We start from the raw sequence: 27,321 nt of genomic DNA, 5'->3' as shown, positions 1-27,321 counted from the left end.
AGGAGGAGGAGGAGGAGAAGGAGGAGAAGGAGGAGGAGGAAGAGGAGAGGGAGGGGTGGAGAGAGGGAGAGATATTGAGATTACCAGGACAATTTTACAGAGCCAGGTTGCAGGTGAGATACGACAGAACTGGCCAGAGAATGAGGAGCCAGAAGATTAGAACAGATTGCCAAACGTTAGTTTGAGGCCAAGCAGATCAGTTCAGTCAGAACCCAAGAGAAGACAGGTTGAATCAGTCAACTTGGAGAGGAGTTTGAGCCAGAACAGCTGAATGGAACTAGCCAGCCAGAGTTCAGAGTGAACTAGAAAAGGTGAGTTATTCAGCAGTAAGCCTTCAAGATGACAATTACATCTGGTGAATAAAAGTTAAGGGGGGTGGGGCTGGAGAAATGGCTCAGAGGTTAAGAGTACTGGTTGCTCTTCCAGAAGTCCTGAGTTCAATTTCCAGCAACCACATGGTGGCTCACAACCACCTGTAATGGAATCCAATGCCCTTACCTGGTATGTCTGAAGATAGCTACAGTGTACTCATATAAATAAATAAATCTTTTTTTAAAAAGTTAAAAAGGGGGTTATAGTAGGTAAGAAAGATTAGAAGTTACCCAAATACTGGTGGGTGAATGAGAGCCCAAACCAGCACTATTTACCAATGACAAACAGCAGAAACAATTCAAGTGTCCATCAACTGATGGAAAGTTAACCAACTATATACCCCCAAGCAGCACACTATTCAGCCACAAAAAAGAAATACTGGTACGTACTATAGCAAAAATGAACCCCCAATCAACAACGCTCTCAGCCTGCTGTGGTGCCAAGACCAAATCCAGATGACAAATGTGTCACTTTTTTTTTTAAATGTGCATTTGTGTTTTGCCTGCATGTGTGTTGGGTCTCCTGGAACTGGAGTTAGGCAGCTGCGAGCTACCATGTGAGTGTAGAGAAGTGAACCTGGGTCAACTGGAAGAGCAGCTAATGCTCTTAACCACTGAGCCATCTCTTCAGACCCTGATGTGTCACATTATTTTTTTTAATTAATTTTTTAAAAAAAATTTGAGACAGGGTCTCTCTGTGTAGCCCTGGCTGTCCTGGAGCTTACTATGTAGACCAGGCTGGCCTCGAACTGAGAGATCTGCTACCTCTGCCTCCTGAGTACTAGGATTAAAGGCATGAATCACCACTCCTGGCCTGATTTTCCTATCTTTTAACTGAGTATGTATTTGTGTGTGCATGTGTGTGTTTGTTGGTATATACACATGAGTATCTACAGAGGTCAGAGGTGTGGTGTGTGTGTATGCATATGTATATTGACATGCACACAGGAGTGCCCATGGGGGTCAAAGATGTATGTGTGTATACATGTGTGTGTGTGTGCATGTATGTTTGTTGGTATGCACACATGAAGTGTCCGCTGAAGTCAGAGGTATATAAGTGTGTGTATGTATGTGTGTGCATTCGAGTCTGTGTGTGTGTTGGTATGCACACATGAAGTGTCTGCTGAAGTCAGAGGTATATAAGTGTGTGTGTGTGAGAGTGTGCATTCGTGTGTGTGTATGTGTGTGTTGGTATGCACACATGAAGTGTCTGCTGAGGTCAGAGGTATATAAGTGTGTGTATGTGTGTGTGCGCTCGTGTGTGTGTATGTGTGTGTTGGTATGCACACATGAAGTGTCTCTGAGGTCAGAGATATCAGAGCCCTGGAGTGATTATTACAGGTGGTTGTGAGTCACTTAAACATTGGTGCTGGGAAATGAACTCAAGTTCTCTGTAAGAACAGTGTGAACCCTTAACCTGTGAGCCATCTCTCCAGCCTCAGAAGTATGATTTTAAATCTACACAGCTGCTCTGTAGCATAGGAGGCCATGAGGAAGGTAAAGGAGCTAGCCAACTGGACCTGAATTCAGGACTGTAGTGGGTAGGCAGGGCAATGGCTCCTCTGAGACACCCACGTCCTTGTCCCCAGAACCTGTGCTGCCTTAGGTTATATGAAGACATGGGATAGAAGGAGAAAATCAAGTGAGCTGATGCCAGGGACGTGGATAGGGGTGGGGGTGGGTGGCTAACACGGTCACAAGCAGAGAGGGAGGCAGAAGTGAAAATGTGGTAACTCACTACACTGTCAACTTTGAGGACAGAGGGGAGGGAGCCACCAGACAAAGAATGCTGTGCCCCATGAGCTGGAAGAGTCAAAGAAGCAGGCTCCTCTTGGCACACATAGTCCTGTAGATGCTCTGGATTTGGCCCGCTGACTCTCTGTCAGGCTTCTGACCTACACAGAGCAATGTTTATGTTGTTCTGAGCTACAAAATTGGGAATAAGCTGCTATAGGAATAACAAACTAACTTAGTGAGGAAAAAAGTGGGAAGCAGGTGAGGTGTGAGTAGAAAAGGGGATTGTTGGTCACATCAAAGAGGGGCAGTGACAGCCAGTGGAGGCAGGCAGGCTGGGAAAGCCAGCAGAGGAAGGCCAGGACTGCAGCGAGAGACAGCTGAAGAGGGTGGGCGGGGCTTTGAAGGGTAGAGATGCTGCCACCTCAGAGGTCCAAGAAGACAGGCTGCCACGACAAAACAGCCTTGGGAGATGAGCATAATCTGAAGTCGGGGAGAGTGTGAGCGAAGCAGGGGTAAGGGTTGCGTGTGCCATGAGGAGGTGTGGGTGGATTGCTGTGTGTGGGTGGACGAACAGGGACGAAGGGGAGGTATGGGGGAGATGCTGGGACGAAGAGTGGTGAATGAGGAGACCCAGGTACACCACAGGTTCAGACAGGGTGGCCAGTCAGAAGTAGTCCCAGAAATTATTGTTGTAAAGAGATGGGTAGGTATCATGACCTTAGCCTGGCTTAAGGTCAGTAAGACTAAAGTTCCTATGTAGGTCTGGTTATGAACTTGATTGACATGTGTGAGGCCCTGGGATTATTCCCCAGGACCACCCACCCAGCCCCATCTCACCCTTACACACAGGAGGTGAGGGAGCAGAAAGATGACATTAAAGTATGCATATGTAAAGAGGGACCTTGTAGAAAATTTTAATCCCAACCCGGGGTTCTACCCTACCTTTGACCATTTAGTTCCCAGATAAAAGGCACACAACTTTTGTTATTTACAATAAGCCTTAATCAGAACAAGGGCTGGGCAGCCACCTACCCTCCGCACTATTAGAATCTGCTTTTCCTATCAGTCACCCCGAGTTATTACTTACTATGTTTCATCTGGGCTGCTCTTAGCTCCAATTGACCAGCAGCCCTCAGGGCCATGTTTTCTTGACTCCTAACCCATGAAAATTTTCCCTTCCTCCTCGCCTTCTTCTCTCCTCCTTCTTAATTCTATACCCGAAGATCCAGGAGACTACATCTCCACCGCCAGCGCTCATTGGTCAGTCTTGGTGACGTGACTGCAGGACCCAGGTCAGGTATGTCTGTAACTCCAGTCCCAGGGAACCTGGCGCCCTCTTCTGGCCTCCATGAACATTGCCTGCACATGTACCCTGATATACACACAGGCAAAAACAAGTCATACACAAATGAATTACATTTATACATTAATGAATCTTGTTTTGTTTTGTTTTGTTTTGTTTTGAGACAGGGTTTCTCTGTGTATCCATGGCTGTCCTGGCACTCGCTCTGTAGACCATGCTGGCTTCAAATTCACAGAAATATGCCTGCCTTTGCCAAACCTGGGATTGAAGGTGTGGGCTGCAACACCTAGCAAATAAATGAATCTTGTAAAATAAAAAATGAAATCTTGCCAGGTGTGAAAGTGTGCAACTTTATTAATCTCAGTACTTGTGAAACAGAGGCAGGTTGGCCCACAATGGCCAGGGTTACATGAGACCCTATTTAAAAAATAAAATAAAATCTTAAAAAAAAACAACAAACAAACATATTTGTTTTTCTAAGTCTAAACCTTGAGAATCAGCATAAAATTTAGATCATCCAATTTCTAGCTGTGTGTGTGTGTGTGTGATGTGTATATGCTTGTGTGTACATTCATAGACGTGTACATGTGTGTGGAGACCGAGGTCACGTGTCTATCCTCAGTCGTGCTCCACTCCCTCCTCCATTTCTTCTTGCATACATATTTTAATTCTTTGAAAATTCATACAGTGTATCTTAATCATGGTGGTCCTCCAGTCCTCTCCTGACTCCTCCTAGACCCAACCCCCACCTCCTTTTGTATTTAAAAAATACAAAATTTTTTAAAGGACTTATTTACTCTGTTGTCTGAGTGTGAAGTACGCATGTCCTGTTCATGGAGGGCAGGGTCATTGTCCCCTTTGTCTTGTTTCTGAGGCAGAGTCTCTCTTGTTCCAATCGCTTTTCTGCATGCACCCCCTTCTCTTGTCTTTACCCCCATCTTCCCGGAGGAAGCTGGGATTACAGATTGGAGCTATACACAGAATTTTTATTATCTTATTATTATTATTTTCTTTTTTGTTTGTTCTGTTTTGGGTTTTGTTTTGTTTTTGGAGATAGGGTTTCTCTGTGTAGCCTTGGTTGTCATGGAACTCACACTGTAGACTTGTCTAGCCTCCAACTCAGAGATCCACCTGCCTCTGCCTCCTAAGTGTTAGGATTAAAGTTGTGTGCCACCACACCCAGGTACAATCACCACCATCATCATCACATTCAAACTCTGGCCAATATGAGTTCAAATAAGTACAATAAGAATTTGGTCTTCAGGCTGGACCAAAATAACTTGAAGCTCAAAAAGCCATTGTGTTTTTCCACATTTCTCCAAGGTTCTCTTACTTGAGGGCAGTAATTCTTTTCTTATTTGACTATCTCTCACTCTCCCCAGGGTCTCAGGTAGCCCAGGCTAACTCATAATTTAGTTAAGCATGAGAACTTCTGATCCTCCTGCCTTCTCAGTACCTGAGATTTCAGGACTGCAATACCACGCTGAGTCTCTACAGTGCTGGACATCAAACCCAGGCTCTGGTCAGGCCAGGCACCACCCCATCAACTCAATTCCAGCCCAGCAAGGCCTTTCCTGACAAAGCAACAGAATAAGCCACATCCCACATCCCTGGTATTGGGAATATTTGTGGCCTGGAGGGAGGTCAAACAGACAATCAAGAAATAAACACCCGATACTTCTGAGAGAAGTGATGAGGAAAGCCAGGCTGCATGAGGAGAGGATACAGAGGCAGCTGCTGAGGGTGCTGGGCTGCCGTGCTTTGTCACAGGGACGCCAGGGAAGACCTCCCTGATTGGTGACATCTGGCCTGAAATCTAAGGAGTGAAATGCCCCAGGCTGGTACAGGCAGCCCAGGGCAGCGAGAGGGAAGGTCACAGGGAACCAGAGTACAGTGTAACTTAAGTCTATTATCAACTTTTAAACGGACCATTTATAGGGCAGTGTAGATTAGTGTCTTTCATTTGTCTTAAAGAACAAACAGGAAAACACGCCCACCTATCCTAAGAAAAACAGCCTGTTTGTGAGGGCTGTCCACAACTGCCGAGATCGGTTACATCTCTGTTGCTAGAGCGCCCTCTAGTGTCTCAGGGATGAGCTACATTTGGCTTTGGGGCTGCATGCTTCCTTTTTTGTTAAACTTTTATTTTGGACCAAAACCTAGTATGAGCAAGTCAGCCTTCTCCCAAAGGCCACTGTGAGACTAGATAATAAGGCAAGAGAAATTTACATGCCTCTACATAAGCCTTCATTCCTTCTAATCAATGTGTGTGTGACAACATTTTAATTATATGCATACAAATAAATACATTTAAATACAATAAATACATGTAAATCTTTCAAAAGCTTTATAGAGGGGCTCATGTTAAAAGGTAAAGAGGCCATTTTAGAAATATAGAACGGTTTTATTTTGCTGTTTGTTTTCTCAGACAGGATCTCAGGTGGCCCAAGCTTGCTATTAACTAAGGCTGATCTTGAACTTCTGTTCCTCCTCCACCAACCTCCCCAAATCTGAGATTACAGATATTTGGCACCTCAATGAGAATTGTGAGTTAAATAGGAAATGAGTCTCCCACTGAACGCTGCCACACGCTCATCTGGTGAAGACTCCTGAAATAATCAGTCCTCTAATCTCCACACAAGGGCCCCAGTGTACACACACACACACTCATACACACACGCGCACACATGTACTAAATTTTTGAAATACCATTTTTAAAGAGCCATCAAGATGAGCATGCTTGTCTCCAAGCTTGATGACTTGAGTTGAAGCCGCAGAACACCGATGGTGGGAAGAGAGAACCAATCCTCACAGGTTACCCTCTGACCCCTACATCTGAGCTGTGCCATCAGCACCTGTCCACACACTCTCACACAGGTACATACAAACCAATAAGAATTGTAATTTGCCAGGTATGGTGGTGCACACCTCTAATCCTAGCACTCAGGAGGCAGGGGATCTCTGTGAGTTTGAGGCCAGCCTGGTCTACAGGACAGCCAGAGCTACAGTGTGAGACCCTATCTCAAAATAACCAAAAAAAACAAAACAAAAAAACAAAACAAAACAAAACAAAACATAGAACTATAATTTTCAGAAAATGAATAAATTGAATGTGGCGCTCGTGAAGGGGACGGGGCAGAAGGATAATGAAGGCTTTGTTCTCATTTATATTCTGCAATATCAGAAGGTTTTGTCAATCAGTATCTGAAGGGTCCTGCAGATAGTTGCAGAACACCAGCCATTCTCAGTGGCTGCCACCAACTCCCACATACTTATAAAAACCACAGGGACATTGACTCTCGGTCTTTACTATTAACGGGCACCTCTGTAGATCTCAGAAGCCTAGCTAGGGGAAGACATGGCCTCCTGGGTGGTCAGAGTGCCGGCTGAGGCTGACTGCCAGAGACCAGGGTTCCTTGTACTCCTGGCACCACCAGCTCTGTAGCCCACATTCCGTGTCTATTTTTACCAAGTATGGGGCCTGCTAATACTGAGGAAGAGGTGCAGGCAGGCCCTACAAGGCAGCCTGCAGTCCAGAATGTGACCAACCGGTCCTTCTGGAAGATGATCTGACAGCAAGCTCCAAAAGGCTGCGAAAGCCATAGGCTTTGAACCTGCAAGTTCACGAGTCAAGAGCCACCTCCAGGGAGCCCCAGAAGGCAGAGAGGGAGACTGACCCCTGCATGTCCCAAGAAAGAAAACTCAGGGATTGACTAAACGAGCAACTGTGGCTGTGGTCATACACAAAAACATGTGCACACATGCAAAATGTGATAGTCTGTCTTCTAAAATAATCAGGAGGAAAACTCTATGAAATGGGCTAGAGCACTAGCTCAGGAGCAAAGGCCTTGTCTGGCAGGCTTATGTGCATGTGTGTGTGTGTGTGTGTGTGTGTGCGTGTGCGTGTATGTATCACATAGGAAAATAGCAGATATCACTAAAGCATCTGCATTATTAACTTAATAACCTAAAATAAGAACAAAATAAAATAAAAAGAAATAATAAACACTTCTCTAAAACCGGTGGGAGGGGGAATGAAGAAAAAAGAAAGCTCAACTCTGAAGCCCATTTATTAACCGAACCATTTGAGAAAAGTTATTTCATTGGCATAGTGCATTTTGTGTTGCCATACCAATGCCAAAGAGTGAGTAATTCACAGAAAAGCTCACTATTGTCAGGTACTATGGCACATGCATGTGACCCAGCACTAAGGAGTCTCTGGGGCTGGAGGATCACAAATTGTAGGTCAATCTTACATAGACAATGAGACCTTGCTTCAAAAGTGGAAAAGAAAGAAAGAAAAGGAAATATAACTTTCCCTACATTTCTGGAGGCCAGTAAGACCAACCATTGTGCCTTCTCTCTGAGTCAACCCATGACAGAAGGAATGGCGGCCAGCAGGCACTGGCCAGGGCTATGTCAGGAGATAGGGCCCCTGCCCCATGCATGATGCCTGGCATCCTAAGTCTGTCCCCAGTGCTACAAAAACAAAGGGGAGGGGCAGAACTCATATGTACTTATTTATGTATTACTTAACTATCTGTCTTGATATTTAGAAACAAGGGTCTCACATAGACTAGGATGGACTTGAATTCACTATATACTAAGGGTGGCCTTGAACTTCTGATCCTCCTGCCTCCGTCTCCAGAGTACTGGTATTACAGTGTGTACCACCATGGTCAGCTTATGCAGTATTTGGGATTGAACTGAAGCCTTCACACATGCTAGGCAGGCACTCTGCCAACCGAACTACACTCCCAGCAACCCCACCCCCAGCTTACTTTTATGACAAAGCCATTCTGAATCATGAACACTATTCCATAATATCAGCATCAGCCCATTCGTGGGACAGAACCATCATGACCTAATTACCTCTTAAAGGTCCCACCTCTTAACGCTGTTGCTTTGGGGATTTCATTCCCAACACATGACTTTGAGGGATGCATTCAAACCACAGCAACAAGCTATAAAAGCAACATGAAATAAACTGAACCTGCTTGAATGGCAGTGGATTTATATTCATACCCAAGTGACCTATATGAAAACAAATACCATTTCCTCCATAATATCTTTATTACCTAATAAAATTCTAAACTTGTTGAGCCCACGAGCAAAGTGTAGAAAAACAAATGACTTACACTGAACACACCACAGCTGCTGGGTGCCAGGAAAGGTGTATTGTTTTACAATTAGCAACACTTTTCCCTGTAATAAAATTCATCATACGTACCAGTAGTCCCTCCCCCAAGGAGTCCAGCTCTGCCCCAGTTTTCTCTCCGAATCCTCTTAGATGCACATTCCTGACCTGGTGTGCTACTGCACACCTCTTGGGAAATAGAGGCAGGCCAGTCTCTGTGACTTTAGGGTCAGCCTGGGCTACATAGTGAGTCCCAGGCCAACCAAAGTTACATAGTAAGACCCTGGTCAGAAACTAAATGAATAATGAAAGTGAAATACATAAACGTATATAAATTAAAACAATGAATTACTAATTTTGTGACACACACACACACAAAACAATACTGCTAGCAAATAAATACATTGTTAGAACACAATCCAAAAAAAAAAAAATCATGTGATAATTCTGGGTGCTTTGAGAAACCTCTAAGAATATAAGACCAGTGTCTTATGACCTCAGTGTCTTCAAAACAGAATCATTCTTGAACTGTACTTCCATGCTCCTCTCAGCTACAGCAAGTAGGAGAGAATTCACTTCAGATTATTCATTACAATTGGCTATTGTCAGTTGTTTATATGCCTGATACACACTGCAACGTGGACAAGGCTTCAAAGTGTTAAGCCAAGTGAAGGAAGCCACAAACCAAGGGGTGAACACTATCAGTGCAACATCCAGATTGGATACATTCTGAGAAACAAGGCAGTTTCCTCTCACCAGGGATGGAGGCAACAGAAAAGGCTGTGAATGAACTGATGATGAGTATATATTACAATGTAACTATAAACTCTATATTCAGCTGATGGGTGTATATTACAATGTAACTGTAAACTCTATATTCAGCTGATGAGTATATATTACAATGTAACTATAAACTCTATATTCTGCTGATAGATGTATATTACAATGTAACTGTAACTATTCAAAACAAATAGAAAACTGTACATAGACACAAGTGCATCTACTTGTTTATTTATTTATTTTGGATTTTTGAGACAAGGTTTCTCTGTTGTAGCCCTGTTTATCCTACAATTCACTCTGTAGACCAGGTTGGCCTTGAACTCACAGAGATTCACCTGCCTCTGCCTCCCGAGTGCTGGGATTAAAAGTGTGTGTCACCACTGCCTGGCATGTCTCCATTTTTTAAAGTGGCTTATTTTTATGTGTATAAATCTTTTGCCAGCATGAATATCTGTATATCATGTGTATGCAGTGTCCAAGGGGGTCAGAGAAGGCATCAGATCCCACAGAATTAGAGTGGAGATGTGGGTGCTGGAAATTGAACCCAGGTTCTCTGCAAGAGCAGCCAGTGCTCTTAACTGCTGAGCCATGTCTCCCATCTCAAGACTCAAGATTCTTAAAAAGTTAATTCCTCTGACTTACTGTATGGACTCAATGAAATACTGATCAAATCCCAGTCAATTAGTCTGTGGCATTAACAAACTAATTCTTAAGTTTACATAGAAAAGTGAAAGGCCCAGGCAAGCCATCACCACACAGCAGACAAGACGGTCATAAAGAGAGTACAGTGCCTGCAAAGCAATGGGAACATTGTCAAACAGTAGGAGAAACAGCCCATAAAGACCGGAAGATGCTACCAACTGGATGAAGGAGCAAGGACAGTTTCCTCAACAAACTGGCTAAAACAGCTGGAGGGGTCATAGATCTGAGATGAATACACAGCACTGTTTACCTTCCAAAAGAAAGATCAGGGAAGGGAGAAACTCTCACGATCCACAGATTAGAAATATTTTCCCTTTGAAATAGTCTAAAGAGAATACTGGGAAAAGCCACAGGCTGGAAGAAAATATTTCCAAAATCCAGATCTGATGACAGACTGTAGCTGATATACACTAACAGTAAACTCAACAGTAAGCAAATGACCAGAGGGTTCCTGTTCTCCCTTAGTCTCACGCAGCTTTTTGTGGGGAGGACAGCTCTCCACATACGCAGGAAATGCAGACACCACCTAGATATCCTTTCACTCAACTCTGACATTTTCCAGCTGGAGACAGTAAGTACCAAACCCACACAGTTAGGGCCCAGTCCCTCATGTCTGCTCCTACTTAAGATGCAAGCAAAAGCTGTAGGTGTTCTCCTTGTGTTTCTGATTGACTGGTCAGAAGTCAGGGGCTCCTAAGACTCCACTCTTTAGATCCAGTTCATTGGCTAGGAGGGCTCACAGAACTCAAGGAAACCGATTGCCATCAAAGACCTTCTAAAGGCTACAGATGAACAGCCAGATAGAAGGATACACAGGGTATGGGTGAGGGGTGGAAGCTTCCATGCCCTCTCTAAGTACACCTCCTTACAGAAAGCTTCATGAGTTTAGCAACCTGGATTCTCTCCAAACCTTGGCCTTTTGGATTTTAATGGAAGCTTCCTTGAACAGACAGGACCAATCTTGTGGTTCCTTCTTCTCTATCTTGTGTCAAATTGACAAAACACTCGTCAGCACAGGCATACTTTAAAGTCACAACGTGAACTTGCTGAGAAGGGCTGAACCCCACAGCCTAGCAGCCCCCCAACACTCCTCAAGAGAGTCCAGTGGTTTAGGGTTCTGTTCCAGGAAACAGGACAGAAACCAAATATACATTCTTACTGTATCACAGCATCACGAACAACACAATTCAGAAATCGGCAAAGTAGTTGGGACAAATGTACAAAGACTATATCCAGATGGCAAATCACCATTTGGAAGGTTGCACAAAAGCCTGACCCCAGTGACACACCACCTCCAAGAAGGCCACACCTCCTGATCTTCTTCAAAAAGTTCCACTACCCTGGGACCAAACATTCAAATATATCAGCCTCAGAGTTTTTTCTATTCCTGCACAAACATCATGACCAAGAAGCAAGTTGGGGGGCTGGAGAGATGGCTCAGTGGTTAAGAGCACCGACTACTCTTCCGAAGGTCCTGAGTTCAAATCCCAGCAACCACATGGTGGCTCACAACCATCCGTAATGAGATCTGACGCCCTCTTCTGGTGCATCTGAAGACAGCTACAGTGTACTTAGATATAAAAATAAAAAAATCTTTAAAAAAAAAAAAAAAAAAAAAGAAGCAAGTTGGGGAGGAAAGGGTTTATTCCGCTTACACTTCCACATTGCTGTTCATCACTGAAGAAGTCAGGACTGGAACTCAAGCAGGTCAGGGAGCAGGAACTGATGCAGAGGCCATGGAGGGATGTTGTTCACTGGCTTGCTTCCCCTGGCTTGCTCAGCCTGCTCTCTTATAGAACCCAAGACTACCAGCCCAGAGATGGCACCACCCCCCAAGGGGACCTCCCCCCTTGATCACTAATTGAGAAAATGCCTTACAGCTGGATCTCATGGAGGCATTTCCCCAACTGAAGCTCCTTTCTCTGTGATAACTCCAGCTGTGTCAAGTTGACACAAAACTAGTCAGTACAGCTGCATACCAGTTAGAATTGTTAAATGTTCTTTAACCAACAATGACAGACGATGAGTCAGCAGAGCAACACACTCTCATTCACAGATAAGACGGTGCAGCTACTGTAGCGTCTTCTCATAAAGCTAAACACAATCTTCTGAAAAAAATTCAACAGTCACATTCCTCAGTAATTATGTCTACACACAAACCTGCACAGAAATGCATAGTGAAAGCTTCTGCATGGTCAACAAAAACTGGATGCAACTAAAATATCCTTCACTAGCAGACTGTATAAACCAACTGTGGTACAGCTACACAATGGGGTATTACTTGGCAATACAAAGAACTGAGCTATTAAGTCATGAGAGACATGAAGGAATTTCATATGCCTATTGTTAAATAAAGAGCCCAATCTAAAAAGACTACACACCGTATGGTTCAAATTCTTTGACACTCTAAATGAGATGGATCAGCAATAAAATTATGTTATATATGACTTTCATCCCTGGAGCCCAGGGTGGGAGAAAATCAACTCCTGAAAACAGTCCTCTGACCACCACACATAAACTGCAGTATGTTCATGCTGACATTCACACACACACACACACACACACACACTAAATAAAGTAATGTAAAAACTAAATTGTCTGTGGGGTAGAGGGTACCTAGAAAAAATGTAGACCAAAAAAAGGCCAATTGTACACAAAAGGGCTTAAAGAAAGAGAAGGGTGCTGACCTAAGTAGTTCTAGGACTAAATGGAGCCCATGAGGCTGGAGGGAGTCTAAGCACTGGCTTCTAGTGGGTGGACATCTTCCCAAAGGGTGTGGGCTAATAATTCATATGCTTGCTAGGACTGAACAGTTAAGTACCTGCAAGGTAGACAGCAGGAGCCAGCTTTCTTACAGTTGGGGTGGTACTTTACTAACAAGCCTCAGGAAGAAGTTAGACTGGTCCCTACGTGATGTGTTAGAACTGGAAGCATCATAAGGATTCACGTGTAGCTTGAGAAATAGCTACAGATGGTTCTATATAGCAACTTTGATAGGTGTGTGCATGTGTGTGTGTGTGTGTGTGTGTTCCTATCTATATTTCTTGGCTCTGTCAAGTGAGTTATGCTCCCTTCCTTGAAAGCAGGGAAATTTATATACATCCAGCATGGCCACAGATAACTGCATGAATAACATGACAGTCTAGAGCTCAGGGCAAACGCTGGTGCGTCAGAAACAGGGATCAAGACTTCTGGTCTAGAATGGCCCCTGTGTGCCAGCAATGGTTCAGACACTAAAAATAAGCAAGGAGCCACCAGAAGTAGTCCACTGGTCAGAGACAGCATTTACATCCTCTAGTGGGTTTACTAGGACCACACTAGCACAGTTGGCTCAGTAAAGCCAAATACCTGCCCTTGGTAGAGATGATGCGTGGTATGGGGAGTAAAACACAGTTCACACTAAGCTCCACGCCTATTAGAAGTGGTGACTGTGTGCCGTCACACTTTGGAAACAGAACCTCTGGGCTGGCCCAGGACCCCTCCCTTACCACCACTCAGGTTCCAGGAGTGATTCCTCCAGCCAGGGTGCAAGGCCACAGATGAAGGAGAAAGTGAAGTGCCTAAGACCATGTGGGTCCTGCCATGGGTCTGGGGTGAATCATGACGCACAAGACAAAAGATGCAAAAAAAACGCTAGACTGTGAACTCTGGCTTCATCGCTCCGTGGGACTTTTGAGACAGTCTCTGATCCTGTTTCCTCATAACAGGCAGGACACCTTAAGGGAGACCTTAGGACATGTGCAGTTAGTAGGTGGGCAAGTGTCATGAGGGAGGGTCCCTGTTTGTGACAGTCTACAGTTCTTTTACCAACTAGTATTGCTATGTAGGCCAGGCTGACCTTAAACTTGCTATGTAGGTAAGTGTAGCCTTGAACCTGCGTCCTTCTGCCTCTGCTCCCCAAGTCATGGAATTCTTTTCAAATATCTACTCCAAAGCTAATGACATAAGACTTATCGTCTCTTGTTAAACCAAAGAAAACTTCAAAATATATGCTCTTTTCACCTAAACAAAAATTTCAGTGTTTTTCAAGAGCAGATTTTGGCAAAAGCTCTTTGGAGCCCTCAGTCATTCTCAGCTGGGTAAGTGGGTCCAGAGATCAACATTTGGGAACCACTGTGCTTCACATAGGTACTGGGTGTGTTGTCGCCCAGGAGGTGAGCGTCCCAGCTACTCCAGGGCGCCCCTAAGTTAGCGAATGCTGACAGCCCTGACAACGCAGCAACGTTTGTACCCATTGCCCGGGTCCATGCAAAGCCCTCCCTCCCACTGGGAGGCAGCAGTCGCAGCGACCTTGGCAGAGGTCAAGGACGGGAGGCACAGAGGTTTCAGGCTAGAGTGCCCATGCAGGCTCCAGAGACCACTCTGGCTACCGCCTTCGCCGCGCGGCGGGGACTGGGAACCTGAACTCACAGCCTGGGCAGCGCCGCCGCTCCACGAACCGCGTTCCGTAGCACGCACAACGCCATCTTCCCGACTTGGCCCGCCTACACCCCGCCCCCGCCCCGCCCAGCTGGATTCGGCCACGCCCGCCCTACCAGGCTTAGCCCGGCCCCCGCTTGCCACGGCCCAGCCCCGTCCAGCCGGATTCAGCCCCACCTTGCTTCTTCAGGCAAGGCCCCATGCACCGCCTCTCTTTCCAAAACCACGCCCGCCCCCGTTAGCCACTTCCCTCCTCTGGGAGCTCTGCGCGTAAGGCTTTGGTGACCCCAATGCTCGTCCCGTTTCAGAAACGAGTTAGGGAAACTTGGATTTTCTCTGGCAGAGCAGATTCAGATTTCCGAGGGGCTTTTTTTGCTGTTTTTACTATCAACGTGCCCCTAACACAGTCGGTGAGCCTGCGGTGGTGCACGAGCTGAAAGTGGTCAAAGCAAATGGGCTATACCTGAAAAGGTGCAGAGTGTAGTGCAGGCTTGGGACCCACACAGGCCCCTTCCCAATGCCTGCGGGTCTCCTAGAAGCCGAGAGAAGCTGCCATCGGTCGTCTTTCCTAATCCAGTGGTGCCCTACCTACTGTCTGGTCCTTTCTACTCTCCACCCTCCACCATTCCACTGTCTTCTACCTCTGCAGTTTTGTTTTTAGTGGTCACTCCGTTCCATTTGTTCTGAATTGACATTTAAAGACGTTGTCAGAAGTTGGATTTAAAAATAGTCCCCAGAAGCCCTACGTAGCCAGAGTGGCAGCACGGATGCCGAATATCTGCAAGACTGAGTTATCGCTTTGTTTGTGATACCAACAGGGCAGACTGTTCAAACCCTCTGTGAGGCCCCCCACACCCACCCGGACCTCTCCTGCCTGCTCCCAGTGAGGACCATTCCACTTTCCTGTCTCCTCTGCGGGTCCCAGTCTTTGTTCAGCCAAAATGGAGCCTGAGACAAAGAAGTATCAAAAACACCAATTCCATCTCTAATTTACACATCAATGTGATATCTTGTACTAAGCAGGCAAGCCTTGTCTCCAGATACTACATCATACCCTTTGTCCCGTTACACTTCTCTATGGCCATCCATCCAACAATAAAAACACAGGTCTGGGGCTGGTGAAATGGCTCAGCGGGTGCTCTTCCAAAGGTGCAGAGTTCAAATCCCAGCAACCACATGGTGGCTCAAACCATCCTTAAGGAGATCTGACTCCCTCTTCCGGAGTGTCTGAAGACAGCTACAGTGTACTTACATATAATAAATTAAAAACAAAACAAAACAAAAAAAAACACAGGTCTGGGGGTTTGAGGTTTTATTTATCAATAAATAAATCATAAAGCGTCAGTTACGTGCACAAAAGAGTATTGCAAGTTTTGCACCTGAGAGGGTCAGAGGGATTGGGGGGGGGGTGCAGGTTGGGAGGGTGAAAGGCTTCAGGGCAAAGTAGACCAGGCATAAAGCTGCAGGGATCTGAGAATCTCCTGGGCCCAGATGTAAGTGGTCCAAACGCCTTTTTAACAATATGCTTGGGAGTAGAATTTAGGGCCTCAGCCAGGCAGGCGGGAGCTCTACCACTGAGCTACACTTGGCCCAGGTTGCTGAAATCTTGGCATTGTCGTTCACAAATACATTTGTCCTAGATAGAAGTGAGTTATATTTTCACCACACGGCCTTGTGATTATCGTGAAAACTCAATTAACTTTCACTGCTTGTCTTAGAATATCTAGCTTTGTATTGGCTCTACACGGACACCTCCTAGGACTCGCCCGCTGAAAATATCTGATCAACCTCACTGTTTGCTGTAACATTTAAATAACTTTCCAGTGGGAAAGGGCAGACCCATTAGGAAAATGAAGCCCTTTATTCTCTAGTTAGGAACCCCAAAGGCTCTTTATCACAATCCATTCTTTCCTTCCTTTTGCTGTCTGGCCGGTTTTCTCACCAAAGTTGAGTCTCAAAGGCTGAGCGGGCCGGTGTCACTGGTTTCAAACTTCAGAATGGCGCACTTAGAAAGAAGCCTATTAGAAGTTCTGTGGAATGGTTTTTAAGCAGTGGCACAGATAGAACTTGGCTCTGAGATCATTGCTGCCTCCTGCTGCTAAGATACAAAACCCTCCCAGCCGCGCTCCCGGCCAGCGCTGCCTTTGATAAGGGTGATGGCTGCGTCTGGCTCCTTGGGGAGAAAGGAAGAGACGTCTCTCAGATTTAGGCCAAATGCAGAATAACTAATGGCCACATCGCGAGCCTGCCGGGCCTTAGCTCCCACTCTCTGAGTCGAGGAAGTTAGACTACATAACCTTTAAAATACCCTTCGGCTCTGGAAGGCCTGAAGTCTGATTTTCTGACTGCATGATTTTCCAACTCACGCTGCAGCATCCCCTATGATCAGAAGGCTGGTGCTGGCCCTTCTAGACCTTCTAGGCCATGGTCTCTGCTTTGTCTCCGTAGCTCTTCTAGTACTTATTTATCTATGTAATTTATTTTGCTTTTTTGAGACGTGGTCTCCTATTGACCAGGCCTCTTACTCACTAAGCAGTTGAAGCTGGACTTGAACTCCAGTGCTCCTTCCTGCACTTTCCCAAGTGTTGGGAGTACAGCCATGTTGGTTTCATGAAGTGCTGGGAATCGAACTTGGGTCTTTGTGCATACCAGACAAGCACCCTACCAACTGAGTTACTCCCCCAGCCTCAGTTTCTGGATTTTTCAAGTATGGTTGGATGAATACTGGCCTCCAAACTGCTTGCATCCTAACTGCTAGAACCTATTAGTGTGTCACTCAGCATATGTGATGAAGGAGCTTGAGGTGAGAAGATTATTCTGGGTCATATGGGAGGACCCAATGTCATCACAAGCATCCCTATAAGAAGGAAGCAAGAGAGTCACATCACAGTGCAGGTACGACTCAGAAGCACAACGGAGCCCAGGATGGAGCACAGTCAAGGCAATGGGACCCCTAGAAGCTGGGAAGGCAGCCAAAGGCTGCCCTACCACATCCCGAAGAACCACAAGAATACCTGAACTTACCCCATGAGAGCTATTTTGAACTTCTGGCCTCTAGAACTGCAAGATAATAACATCGTTACATTGTTTTAAGCCACTAAGTTTGCAGTAATGGATTGCAGAATCAAAGGGATCCTGAGGTGCCTAGTAAAAATGAAAACTTCTCAGAGTTCCTCTATCAAGGAATGGCTCTTAAAGACTGATTTTAAGGCATGTGGAGGGGCTGAGGATGAAGCACAGTGGGTAAAATATTTGCCTAGCATGCATGAGGTCCTGGGTTCCATGCTTAGAGCATGCCCAGTGCATAAAGTGGATATAGACACATGCCTGTAATCCTACCACTTAAGAGGTGAGGGCAGAAGGATCAAGAGGTCAAGATAGGGACTGGTGAGATGTTTCAGTGGTAAAGAGCACTGAGTGAGTGCTATTCCAGAGAGTTCAAGTCCCAGCAATCACATGGTGGCTCACAACTGTCTGTAATGGGAACTGATGCCCTCTTCTGGTGTATCTAAAGAGAGTAACAGTATATTCATATAAAATAAGTAGATCTTTAAAGAGAGGAAGGAGAAAGAGAGAGAGAGAGAGAGAGAGAGAGAGAGAGAGAGAGAGAAAGAGAGAGAGTCCAAGACAGGGCTGGAGAGATGGCTCAGCAGTTAAGAGCCCTTGCACATGATAGGAACTCAGCTCCCAGCACCTACATGGTGGCTAACAACCATCTGTAACTCCAATTTCAAAGGATCTAATGCTGTCTTCTGACTCTGTGGACACTAGGCATGCATGCATGGAGTGCACTTAAATAAAAACAGGTAAAACATGCACCTGAACATACAAAGTGAAAACAAATGGAAAGAATTTAAAAGAATGCAACATTATACTCAATCACATAGTGAGCTTGAGGCCAGCCTAGTTACATGAAACCCTGTCTCATAAAAAATGAATAAATAAGTACATTTACAAGGGGCTGGGTATTGTGGTACATATCTTTAATCTCAGCACTCTGGAGACAGAGGTAGGCTATCTCTGTGAGTTTGAGATCAGCCTGGGCTATTCAGTGACACCCTGTTTTGAGGTGGGGTATGGCCAGTGAGATGGTTCTTGCCTCAAAAGACTTAATTGCTAAGTTCAATTCCTGTGATCCACAGGGTATAAGGAGAGAATTACGCCCAAACATTGTTCTCTGACCTCCACAGGGCTGCTATAGTATGTGCTCCCCCAACACTCACACACACTAAGCATTGGAACATTCCCAACACCCAGCAACAAGTCTAAGAAATGCTTTGTCCTTTAGGATACATGAAAATAAAGCCAAGGCTCGGGCCTGCAAGTAGCACCAAGGCTGCCTCAGTTAGCTGGGTTGGCTTATTCCTGAGGCAGGGTCATTTGTACCATGTGGACAGGAGCGCAGAGAGTCAGCAAATGGGGATTAAGGAGAAGCTTGGACCAATTAGATCACATGAGGTCCCAAATCTCTCATTTATCAGGATAAATCCAAATTTGACTCCTATTGCTAAAAGAAAAAAAAAAAGCGAGGTACATATTTCTTACAAGCCAACCTGGGGGCATTATCATGCTGTCTATTATCAGCAATGAACAGATTTGACTCCTTTCCAAACAAGATTGGCAGGGCCTGCGGGGTCTGTCGGAGTCAGGCTAATCCTCCAATCATCTGCCTGCCCTACCACGGTAATAGAAAAGTGTTGGTAATAAGCAGGTTAACAATCTTCTTGTCTGGCGCATTAAAGATAATTCCACACGACCCAGAGGGTCTTACCCAACAGCCTCCATCATATGGCTCAGCATCACACGTCGCCGGGTGTCACTTCCACTGAGGCTACCAGCTATCAGTGGTGTAACTAAGTCACTGTGTCCCTGCTCCGATCAAAACACAGGCAGCACTTCGGGAGTTCTTATTACGGTTCGGGACAGAGAACTAACACAAAACTCGGCAGCCACAAACATGGAAAATGGTATGGCACACTGCACATGCCAAGGCATGCCTGGGGTCTTGGGCCAGTTAGTGAGCTCAGCTTCATGAAGGCCAACCTGAAGGGTCTCCTTCATTTCATCTTATTATCCAGATGGTTTAAATGTAATGCATACCTAAAGCTAAAAAAAAAAAAAATTAGCAAAAAAGGACAGAGAGAAAAGCCTTGCCATCTTTATCCCCATTTACACTGCTCCCCCTTCCCTGGCAGGTGAATTTCCTCAGAATTATTTTATTATTTCAGAGAAAACAAAACAAAAACACAAGCAAACAAAACAAAACAAACAAACAGACAAAAAACATATAGGGAGTTTGACTGAGTCCAGTGTCTTCACGTTAAGCTAATTACGGTTGTTATAGAGAAGAAACATTGTATTTACAGGGAATCTTAGAGTATCAGACTGAAAGAAACAGTGGAACAAGGGCTGGCAGTTAGAAACAGTGATCCTCACTTCCTAAGAGTGCTGGATGCTCATGAAGACGCATATTTTACAACCCTGAAAAGCTGGGTGCCAGCCTAGAGAGAAGGCAGAAAAGGCTGGCACACATTATTTGGTGCAAAACAGTGATTTTTGTATTCCTAATGGCATTTATTTATTCCTGCTCCCCCAATCTCTTACTGGCTGAGTTCTTCAGGGAGATACAATCCTTCCAGTGAGCTAATATAGGTCCCTACTCAAATTCCCAGTGTCCCTGAGGATTCAAGGGCCTTACCCTTTTCTAACACATGGGCCCAGCCCAGCAGGTACTAGCTGTGAACTAGGGAAGAGTGCCTCCTGCTCATCTATAATTCATTGATGAGTCCAGTATGCATTTCATACTGAGGATGGACATCATGATTTATTTCTTACAGTGAGGGCATGAGAAGGAGGTGGGAAGACCACACTTCATGGAAAATACTTTAAGTTTGAGAAGGGAGCACAACAGTGTAAATATACTCTGTGTGTGTGTGTGTGTGTGTGTGTGTGTGTGTGTGTAACCCAGAGTTTTCTGCACAGTAAATAAGTCCACTACTGAGCCCTAACTCTTGCCCTATGTGAATGTAAACAATGTTTCAGAACTGGCCTTTTGACAATTCAGTTGGGGCTTGGGCTCCGTGGAAGAGTGCTTCCCTAGCATGCATAGAGCCCTGGGTTCAATCTTCAGCACAGCACAAACAGAACGTAGTGGTCTAAGCCTGCAATCTAAGCACTCAGGAGATCAGGGTAGAGGAATAAATTCAGGGTCATCCTCAGCTACATACAGAGTTCGGTGCTTAGCCTACATAAGACTATTTCAACAAGGGGGGGGGATTAGTGGTATGGTCATGTAACCCTAACCCTGATTTTTATTTCACTCTCCTTTTTAATATAAAACACAAAATATAGCTCTGGGTGTGGTGGTGCAAGCCTTTATCCCCAGCACTTGGGAGGCAGAAGCAGACAGATCCCTGGATTCAAGGCCAGCCTGGTCTACATAGTGAGTCCCAGGGGAAGCCAGGGCTACACAGAGAAACTCTATCTTTATCTATCTATCTATCTATCTATCTATGTATCTATCTATCATCTATCTATCTATGTATCTATCATCTATCTATCTATCACCTATCTATCTAAAGTATGATCTTTCTTATTAACAATGTATCTTGGGGAGGCTTTTACAAAACAAAACAAAAATACCTTAACAAAAAGCAACTTTGGAGAGAAATGGTTCCTCTTAACCCACAATTCCATGTTACAGTTCATTACTGCAGGGAAGTCAAGGCCAGAACTTGAAGCAGCTCATCACCCAGAACCCCAGCAGAGAGAACATGCGTGCATGCTTACTGCTCAGCTTGCTTTGTATACTCATACAGTTCAGGACCCAAACCCAGGCAATGCTGCCACCATGGTGGTCTTGGCCTTCTCACATCAGTTAACACAATCAAGACCAACCTTCCACAGATGTGACCACAGGACCACAGGCCAAGCTGATCTGGACAATTCCTCACTGAGACTCTTCATGATTCTAGATGTTGTCAAGCTGAAAACTAATACCAACCACCAGAGGCTAGAGGACGGCTGGGCAGTGAAGAGCACACACCACTCATTCAGAGATCAGTCCCCAGTGCCCACTGGGGTCAGCTGGCTCCCAACTGCCTATAACTCCAGCTCCAGGGGTTCAAAGCTCTTTTTTGGCTTTTGCGGGCATGTACACACATGTGGAATACATTGGCACAAACACATAAAAAAATAAATCCTTTATAAAAAAAAAAATAAAGAATGCTAACCACCACACATGTGTTCTAAGCACTTTGCAAAATCCTAGCACACATAAGGATATTCAGATTTTTGTGCAAAAGAAAAAAAAATATGCACATAAAAATACTAAATGCAAATCCAGAGAAAGTGCCCACGTGAACTAAGAAAATGATTTCAGGCTTCAGAGAAGCTGCATCCTTATCTGGTACATTCCCCCCTCCCCCACCCCCGGTTAGGTTTTATGTAGCGGTGGGTAGCCTGGAATTCTCTACGTAGACTAGGCTAGCCTCAAACTCACAGAGACTGGGCTGCCTCTGCCACTTGAGTGCTAGGATAAAAGGTGTCCACCACCACTCCTGGTTCTAATTCAAACATTTATACACTGGTAAACATGGAAAAGTATTTCCACACCATCCATTTTTAAAAATAAGATTACATCTGGGAAGCTTGCCTATTTCATGCAGTCCTTAAAGTTTGCAAAATCTAGTTTTTGCTTCTTTCTCTTCTTCTCCATCTTCTTTTTAAAAAGCTTTGAACTTATTGACCTCAGTATTTTTGCTACATCCATTGCTGGATCAAATCCTTATACTTTTCAAAAGCATTCCTTTAACCTGAGGTCAAAACCAATGTGAAATATGAAGAAGTTATAAAAAGACTGAAATCTAGAACAGTCATAACCCTGATGTACTTTATCCAAATTTTTACAACTTTGAAGTGCTCTGGCTGTAGAAAGAAGGCAGGGTTTTATGTTCCAGTCAGAGGAACCAAGCACAAGAAAGAATGAAGCGATATCATTTCTCAATTTCATAGCCAGCTTCTCAATCCAAAAACATGAAATAAAATAAAAAGGAAGAAAGGAAAAAGAAAAGAAAGGTGAGGGAGAGCAGACAAGCAGAGCCAACAAAAATAAATGGTTTCCATTTGGTTTGCTTAGAAAACAATTCCTTAAGATCTTTTTTTTCCCCAAGTGGGGGGGAAAAAACAATTTCTCAGTTTTCTTTCTAGAAGAGAAATTTATACAACCAACTGCCAAGTGAACCCAGACAATCCCTGCAGTTGGGGCTGTGAGGGCCACAATAAGTAGCTCACTGCTGGCATAATTTACTGACGGGCACTGTCTGCTCGTGTCTAACGTCTGTAAGACTCTCAAGGGGACAGGGCTGGAGAGATGGCTCAGTGGTTAAGAGCACTGGCTGCACTTCCAGAAGACCCAGGTTCCTAGCACCCACATGGCAGTTCATAACTGTCTAATTCCAGGGGATCTGACACCCACATACACACAGGCAAAACACCAATGCATGCAAAATAAATAAAAAGTTAAAAAAAAAAAGATTCCCAACTGTGCCCCTCCTGAATGAGCAGAGAGAGAGTTCCAGTCGAGTGGATGGAGAGAATTGGATCCTGGAAGATTGATATCCAAGCCTAGAGACTTGTCTGGGGGTGAGAGAGCGAGTGGATTACCATAGCCACCATTTGTCAGAAGGCCAGTGTGGTGGCAAAGGGTATCTCTTTGCCACTGGCTTTGAGCCAGGACTGTGTGCTATTTCCAACTGTAGACCTGGAGAATCCTTGCATGCTTCAGTTTGTAAAGCATGTCTCATCAAAACCCACAACGTCCCAGGAGGAAGAGGGGCCCACAGAGAAGCGTTTCCACCCAGAACTGCAGTAAAGCAAAACTGTGCCAGCCACTTCCACTGCACCAGCAAGGTCACAGTAGCAAAAGTTAACCGGATACGATGGAGTCCTACAGAACAGGAGAGCTGCTACAGCGCTCCGAGCCTGTGTTTACCCCGCAAGCGCTGCTGAAAGGGTTGCCCTTCTGGGTCTGGTGGAGAGGGACATCTGCAGTGTCTACTCTGAAACAGCTTGTTTCTCTTGGGAAGTGCCTCTCTGCCCGTTTCTAGAGCCACTCCCATGACCTGCCTTGCTGCCATGATGGACCCAGGCATGTGTTTGTGATCCAACTGTGGAGTTCACATCGTGGGGTGGAGCTGAGCGCTTGGTGAGCTTCTCCCACATCAAGAACATTAAAGACACCTGTAAGTCTGACAGCATTTCCATCTATACTGTTCTGACGGGGGAAGTTTGTTCAAGAATAAAGTCAACAAAAGAAAGAAAAAGAAAAAAAAAAGCGAAGATAAGAGATAGAGTTAGAGAGAAAGGAAAAAGAAAAAGCCAGTTGAACGCTAGCGTCTCTCTGGTTCCTGGCTGTGGGTGCCATGTAATAAATAGCGCCTCCTGCCCTGCTACCACAACTGACTGTACCATAAAACTGTGAGCCACATTGCACCCCACCCCACCCCCCTTCGCCTCACCCCTGTGAGGCACCCCGCCCACCTAAGTTGCTTTTGTCAAGTATTTTGTCTACAGTAATGAGAAAAGCAACTAATGCCTTGGTCCTGCTTCACATGTGGCTGTGACCAGGGGGAAGGGAAGAGCAGCCAGCACTAAGAGCATCAATTGCATGATGTTCCACTATGCAGAAAAAACGAGTGAAAGAGACACATCCGTGTCTGAGTTACAAAGCATCACAAGATCGAGCATGTGGTGGGTGACCACTAACCATCAGGTACTGTGGTCCTCCATTTGACCGTCACTTAGCTTTCCATAGGGCTAGGAGGCATCTTCTGCTCTACTCAAAAGCAGAAAGACTCTGTGGTCCCTCTCTGTGGCCTCTTCGATCATGAGCTGCGCAGGAACGGAGTAATTGGCAGCTCAGAACTAGTAGAAAACACCAAAATCTGGCACTCAGATTCCTTGTAGCAACCAGTTTAAGAAGTCATCTTCAGCACTGGGTGGAAGCAGAAATAGTCAAGGCAGAGACAGCAAAGCTCTGTCACATGTGCTGACATTCCCAGAGCCAGCAGCAGAGGCCACTTGGCAGTGGAGTTCCCACTTGGCAGTGGAGTTCCCGCTTGTCATGAGGATCACCGTCGTCCTGCCCAGTGTGAACATTCGACAGAGAGCTGCCTCAGTAGAGACTGGTTCATTGTGACCCTTGACCTCTGCATGCCCCGCCTTTCTCGAAGACTTCCTCCACTTGCTTGGAGATCTCAGCCAGCATGCTGTTTGGTCAGCCTTGTCTGGCCACCATCACTGTCTTCTTTGACTAAAAGGGACTTAAACATGTTCTCCTCCCTCAATCAGTAACTCAGATGGAACTCTCAAACTATAGGCCATCTCCTTCCGGGATGTGGGAGCAAGATGAGGTGTACAGGAAGCTCCCATCTGCCAGTACAGCTTGCCTCCAACAGCTTCTCTTTTCCACAGTATCTACTTCATAATTTTTAGGTGAAAAAAAAATCATAAGCCACTCTTTATGTCTAGAAAATCCAAACCTAGGAAACTGGGTAAAATTTGAATGACCATTGCAATATTTTGAGGGTCAGAGGTAATCGTGATTATAAAGTAACATCTCCCAACTCTCTTTCAGCCTTTAGTCATTTGCTAACAGAATTTCACATGTATTTATTCAGAGATAACTATAGCAACCAAAGGTCAAATATTTGAATGTAAATGCAAGTCAGGAAGGATTAAAGGATTGCCAACATCTCAGGGCTTTGAAACCGGCTGCATCTTCCAGGATAAGGGAGCCACTCTTAGGCACAGCATGAGAGTCTGGTCTTCCCTCAGGGGAGCCTCTACCCTGTGCCACCTTTGAGTCAGGTGTCAGGAGGTGCCAAGCCTCCTGGGACTTGACTGGGAGGCATGGGACATGTATCTGGAGCTTGGTGCCTGCAGGAGTACCCTGAGGCATTTGGGCACATTGCTGCACATTGGGCACATTGCTGCAAACCAGCACTCCAAAACCATCATATTAGCCACAACCTTGAGTCCAGATGAAGGGAAGAGGTGGATCTTAGTAGGGCAAGCACCCTGCACCCACCGACGGGAAGTGTGCCACCCTCCTGCCCCTACCCAGATTGGCTGCTGTTATAAAGCTAGCACTTGGTACTACTCTGACAAACACGGAGAGGGCTAAGGATTCTCACCGACTGAGGCCGAAGTAAACCGTGTCATGGTTCCTTTAATGAAGCCACAAGGAGCTTGTGGGGTCGGGGAGCCAGCCTGCAGATGCAGCAGGGAGGCTCTGCCAGGGCACATCACGGCCAGGCAGCAGGTTGCTTTAACATTGTCTCTCAGAAGTTATTAGTAAGGACGACACTGCGGGGTAAGAGATGATCCGTCTATTAGCTAGGCTCCAGCAACGCTTTGATTGGGGCCTTTGTCATCTGAATTGATCCTGGGGAGATGAGATATGGAACAATCATTTCTTAGACAAATTTCTCAACACACTCATTTCTTTCTCCCATCAGGTCCCAAGAGGTGGCCTCTATCACTTTTCTTGTTTATTTAATCCCAGAGGTACCATTTAATGAGAGCCATGCCTTGTCTGCACAATAAAAACTTCATTTCCATGGTTGCTCTTAAAATATGCCCACAAGGGACTGAAGAGATGGCTCAGTGATTAAGAGCACTGGCTGCACTTCCAAAGAACCCCGGGTTCAATTCCTTGCACCCTTGTCTGTAGCTCCAGTTCCAGGGGGTCCAACACCCTCACACAGACATGCACGCAGGCAAAACACCAATGCACAAAAAATAATTATTTGTAAAAATAATTATTTTTTTCTCCTTAAAAGAAAACATGGACACCAAGTATGAAAATGAATATTATTAATATATAATAGAAACTATCCAGCTAAGAGGTGTCAAGAACCAGGGCGAAAGAAGGTGACTCAGGGTCTGGACCAACATGGGAGAGCATGTGAAGAGCAGCATCCGCAGGAGATAGCAGTGCCATGTGCAACAACTATCTCCTCCAAGGGGAAAATGAATTTAAATAACTGAAAATTAGATATCCAGAATCTAAGCTATTAAAACACCTTTTCTTAAACTTTTGCAAGAAAAAGAGAGGAGCCCTCCCCCACCCCCAGTGTTCCTTCAAGGAGGAACTGAGCGTATGTGGGTGTCACCCCCTTCTCACACGCCACATATTTGACAGAAGTGTGTCAAGGAGGGCCATCTGTTTTGTCTGAATAAGAAGTGACCTAGCATTGTGATTTCAATTAGCTTCTTTGTAGCTTTCTGTCCTGCTGGCTCCATCACAGGTAGCAGCAGTTCAAACTCACTGTAGAGGGGAGCTAGCCAAACTCCGCCATTGCTGGCTTGTCTTTAACAACCGTCGATGAACATAGAGCAGCACATGGACAAGGCGTACTGCTGGCTGCACATTAAAATTCTATAGAATCAAAACGGCCTGTTCTGGAAACTGAGAGCTAAAAACTATAGTGATGGTGCCCCTTTCAGCCAACTGAACTATTTAAAGTCAATATACTTATCACTTAAATCCCAATTTCAATTCAAAGAATGTATGCCTATTATGGAAAACATATGCAAAGTTTTGCAGTAGCCATCTTGAGTCAATCATACGACATGACCGCTGGAGGAGGCACCATGTCTTCTGTTGTTTCTCGGCACACAGACAGACAGACAGACAGACAAGCCCAGCACAGTAGGATGTGGAGTTTACCATCAGATTCTACAGCCTTGCTGACATTAGTGTCATCCAAAGCAGACACATTCATGCTTGTACAAATGCCACGCCTGTCCCGGCCACTATATAACCCGACTCTGACCCAAGTCACACACTCACTGGCTTTATTGTCACC

At 45.3% G+C, this 27,321-nt stretch overlaps 1 protein-coding gene across 2 annotated transcripts in view; it reads right to left on the bottom strand.

Moving 5' to 3' along the window:
- The window catches only part of Clybl (citrate lyase beta like), a 213,966-nt gene extending 199,439 nt beyond the window's left edge, over positions 1-14,527 (bottom strand). Inside the window, exon 1 of one of the 2 annotated variants that reach the window (XM_029541642.1) lies at positions 14,441-14,527. In XM_029541642.1, coding sequence (XP_029397502.1) covers positions 14,441-14,496 — 56 coding nt within the window. In that variant the 5' untranslated portion in view covers positions 14,497-14,527. The remainder of the gene's footprint in view (positions 1-14,440) is intronic. The other variant, XM_021203610.2, reaches the window with a different exon arrangement.
- Between the last annotated feature and the right edge of the window lie 12,794 nt (positions 14,528-27,321).

The sequence above is a fragment of the Mus pahari genome, chromosome 8 (assembly GCF_900095145.1).
Source record: "Mus pahari chromosome 8, PAHARI_EIJ_v1.1, whole genome shotgun sequence".
NCBI lineage: Eukaryota > Metazoa > Chordata > Mammalia > Rodentia > Muridae > Mus > Mus pahari.
Note: the sequence above shows the minus strand (reverse complement) of the source record. Positions and strands in the feature narration are given on the sequence as shown.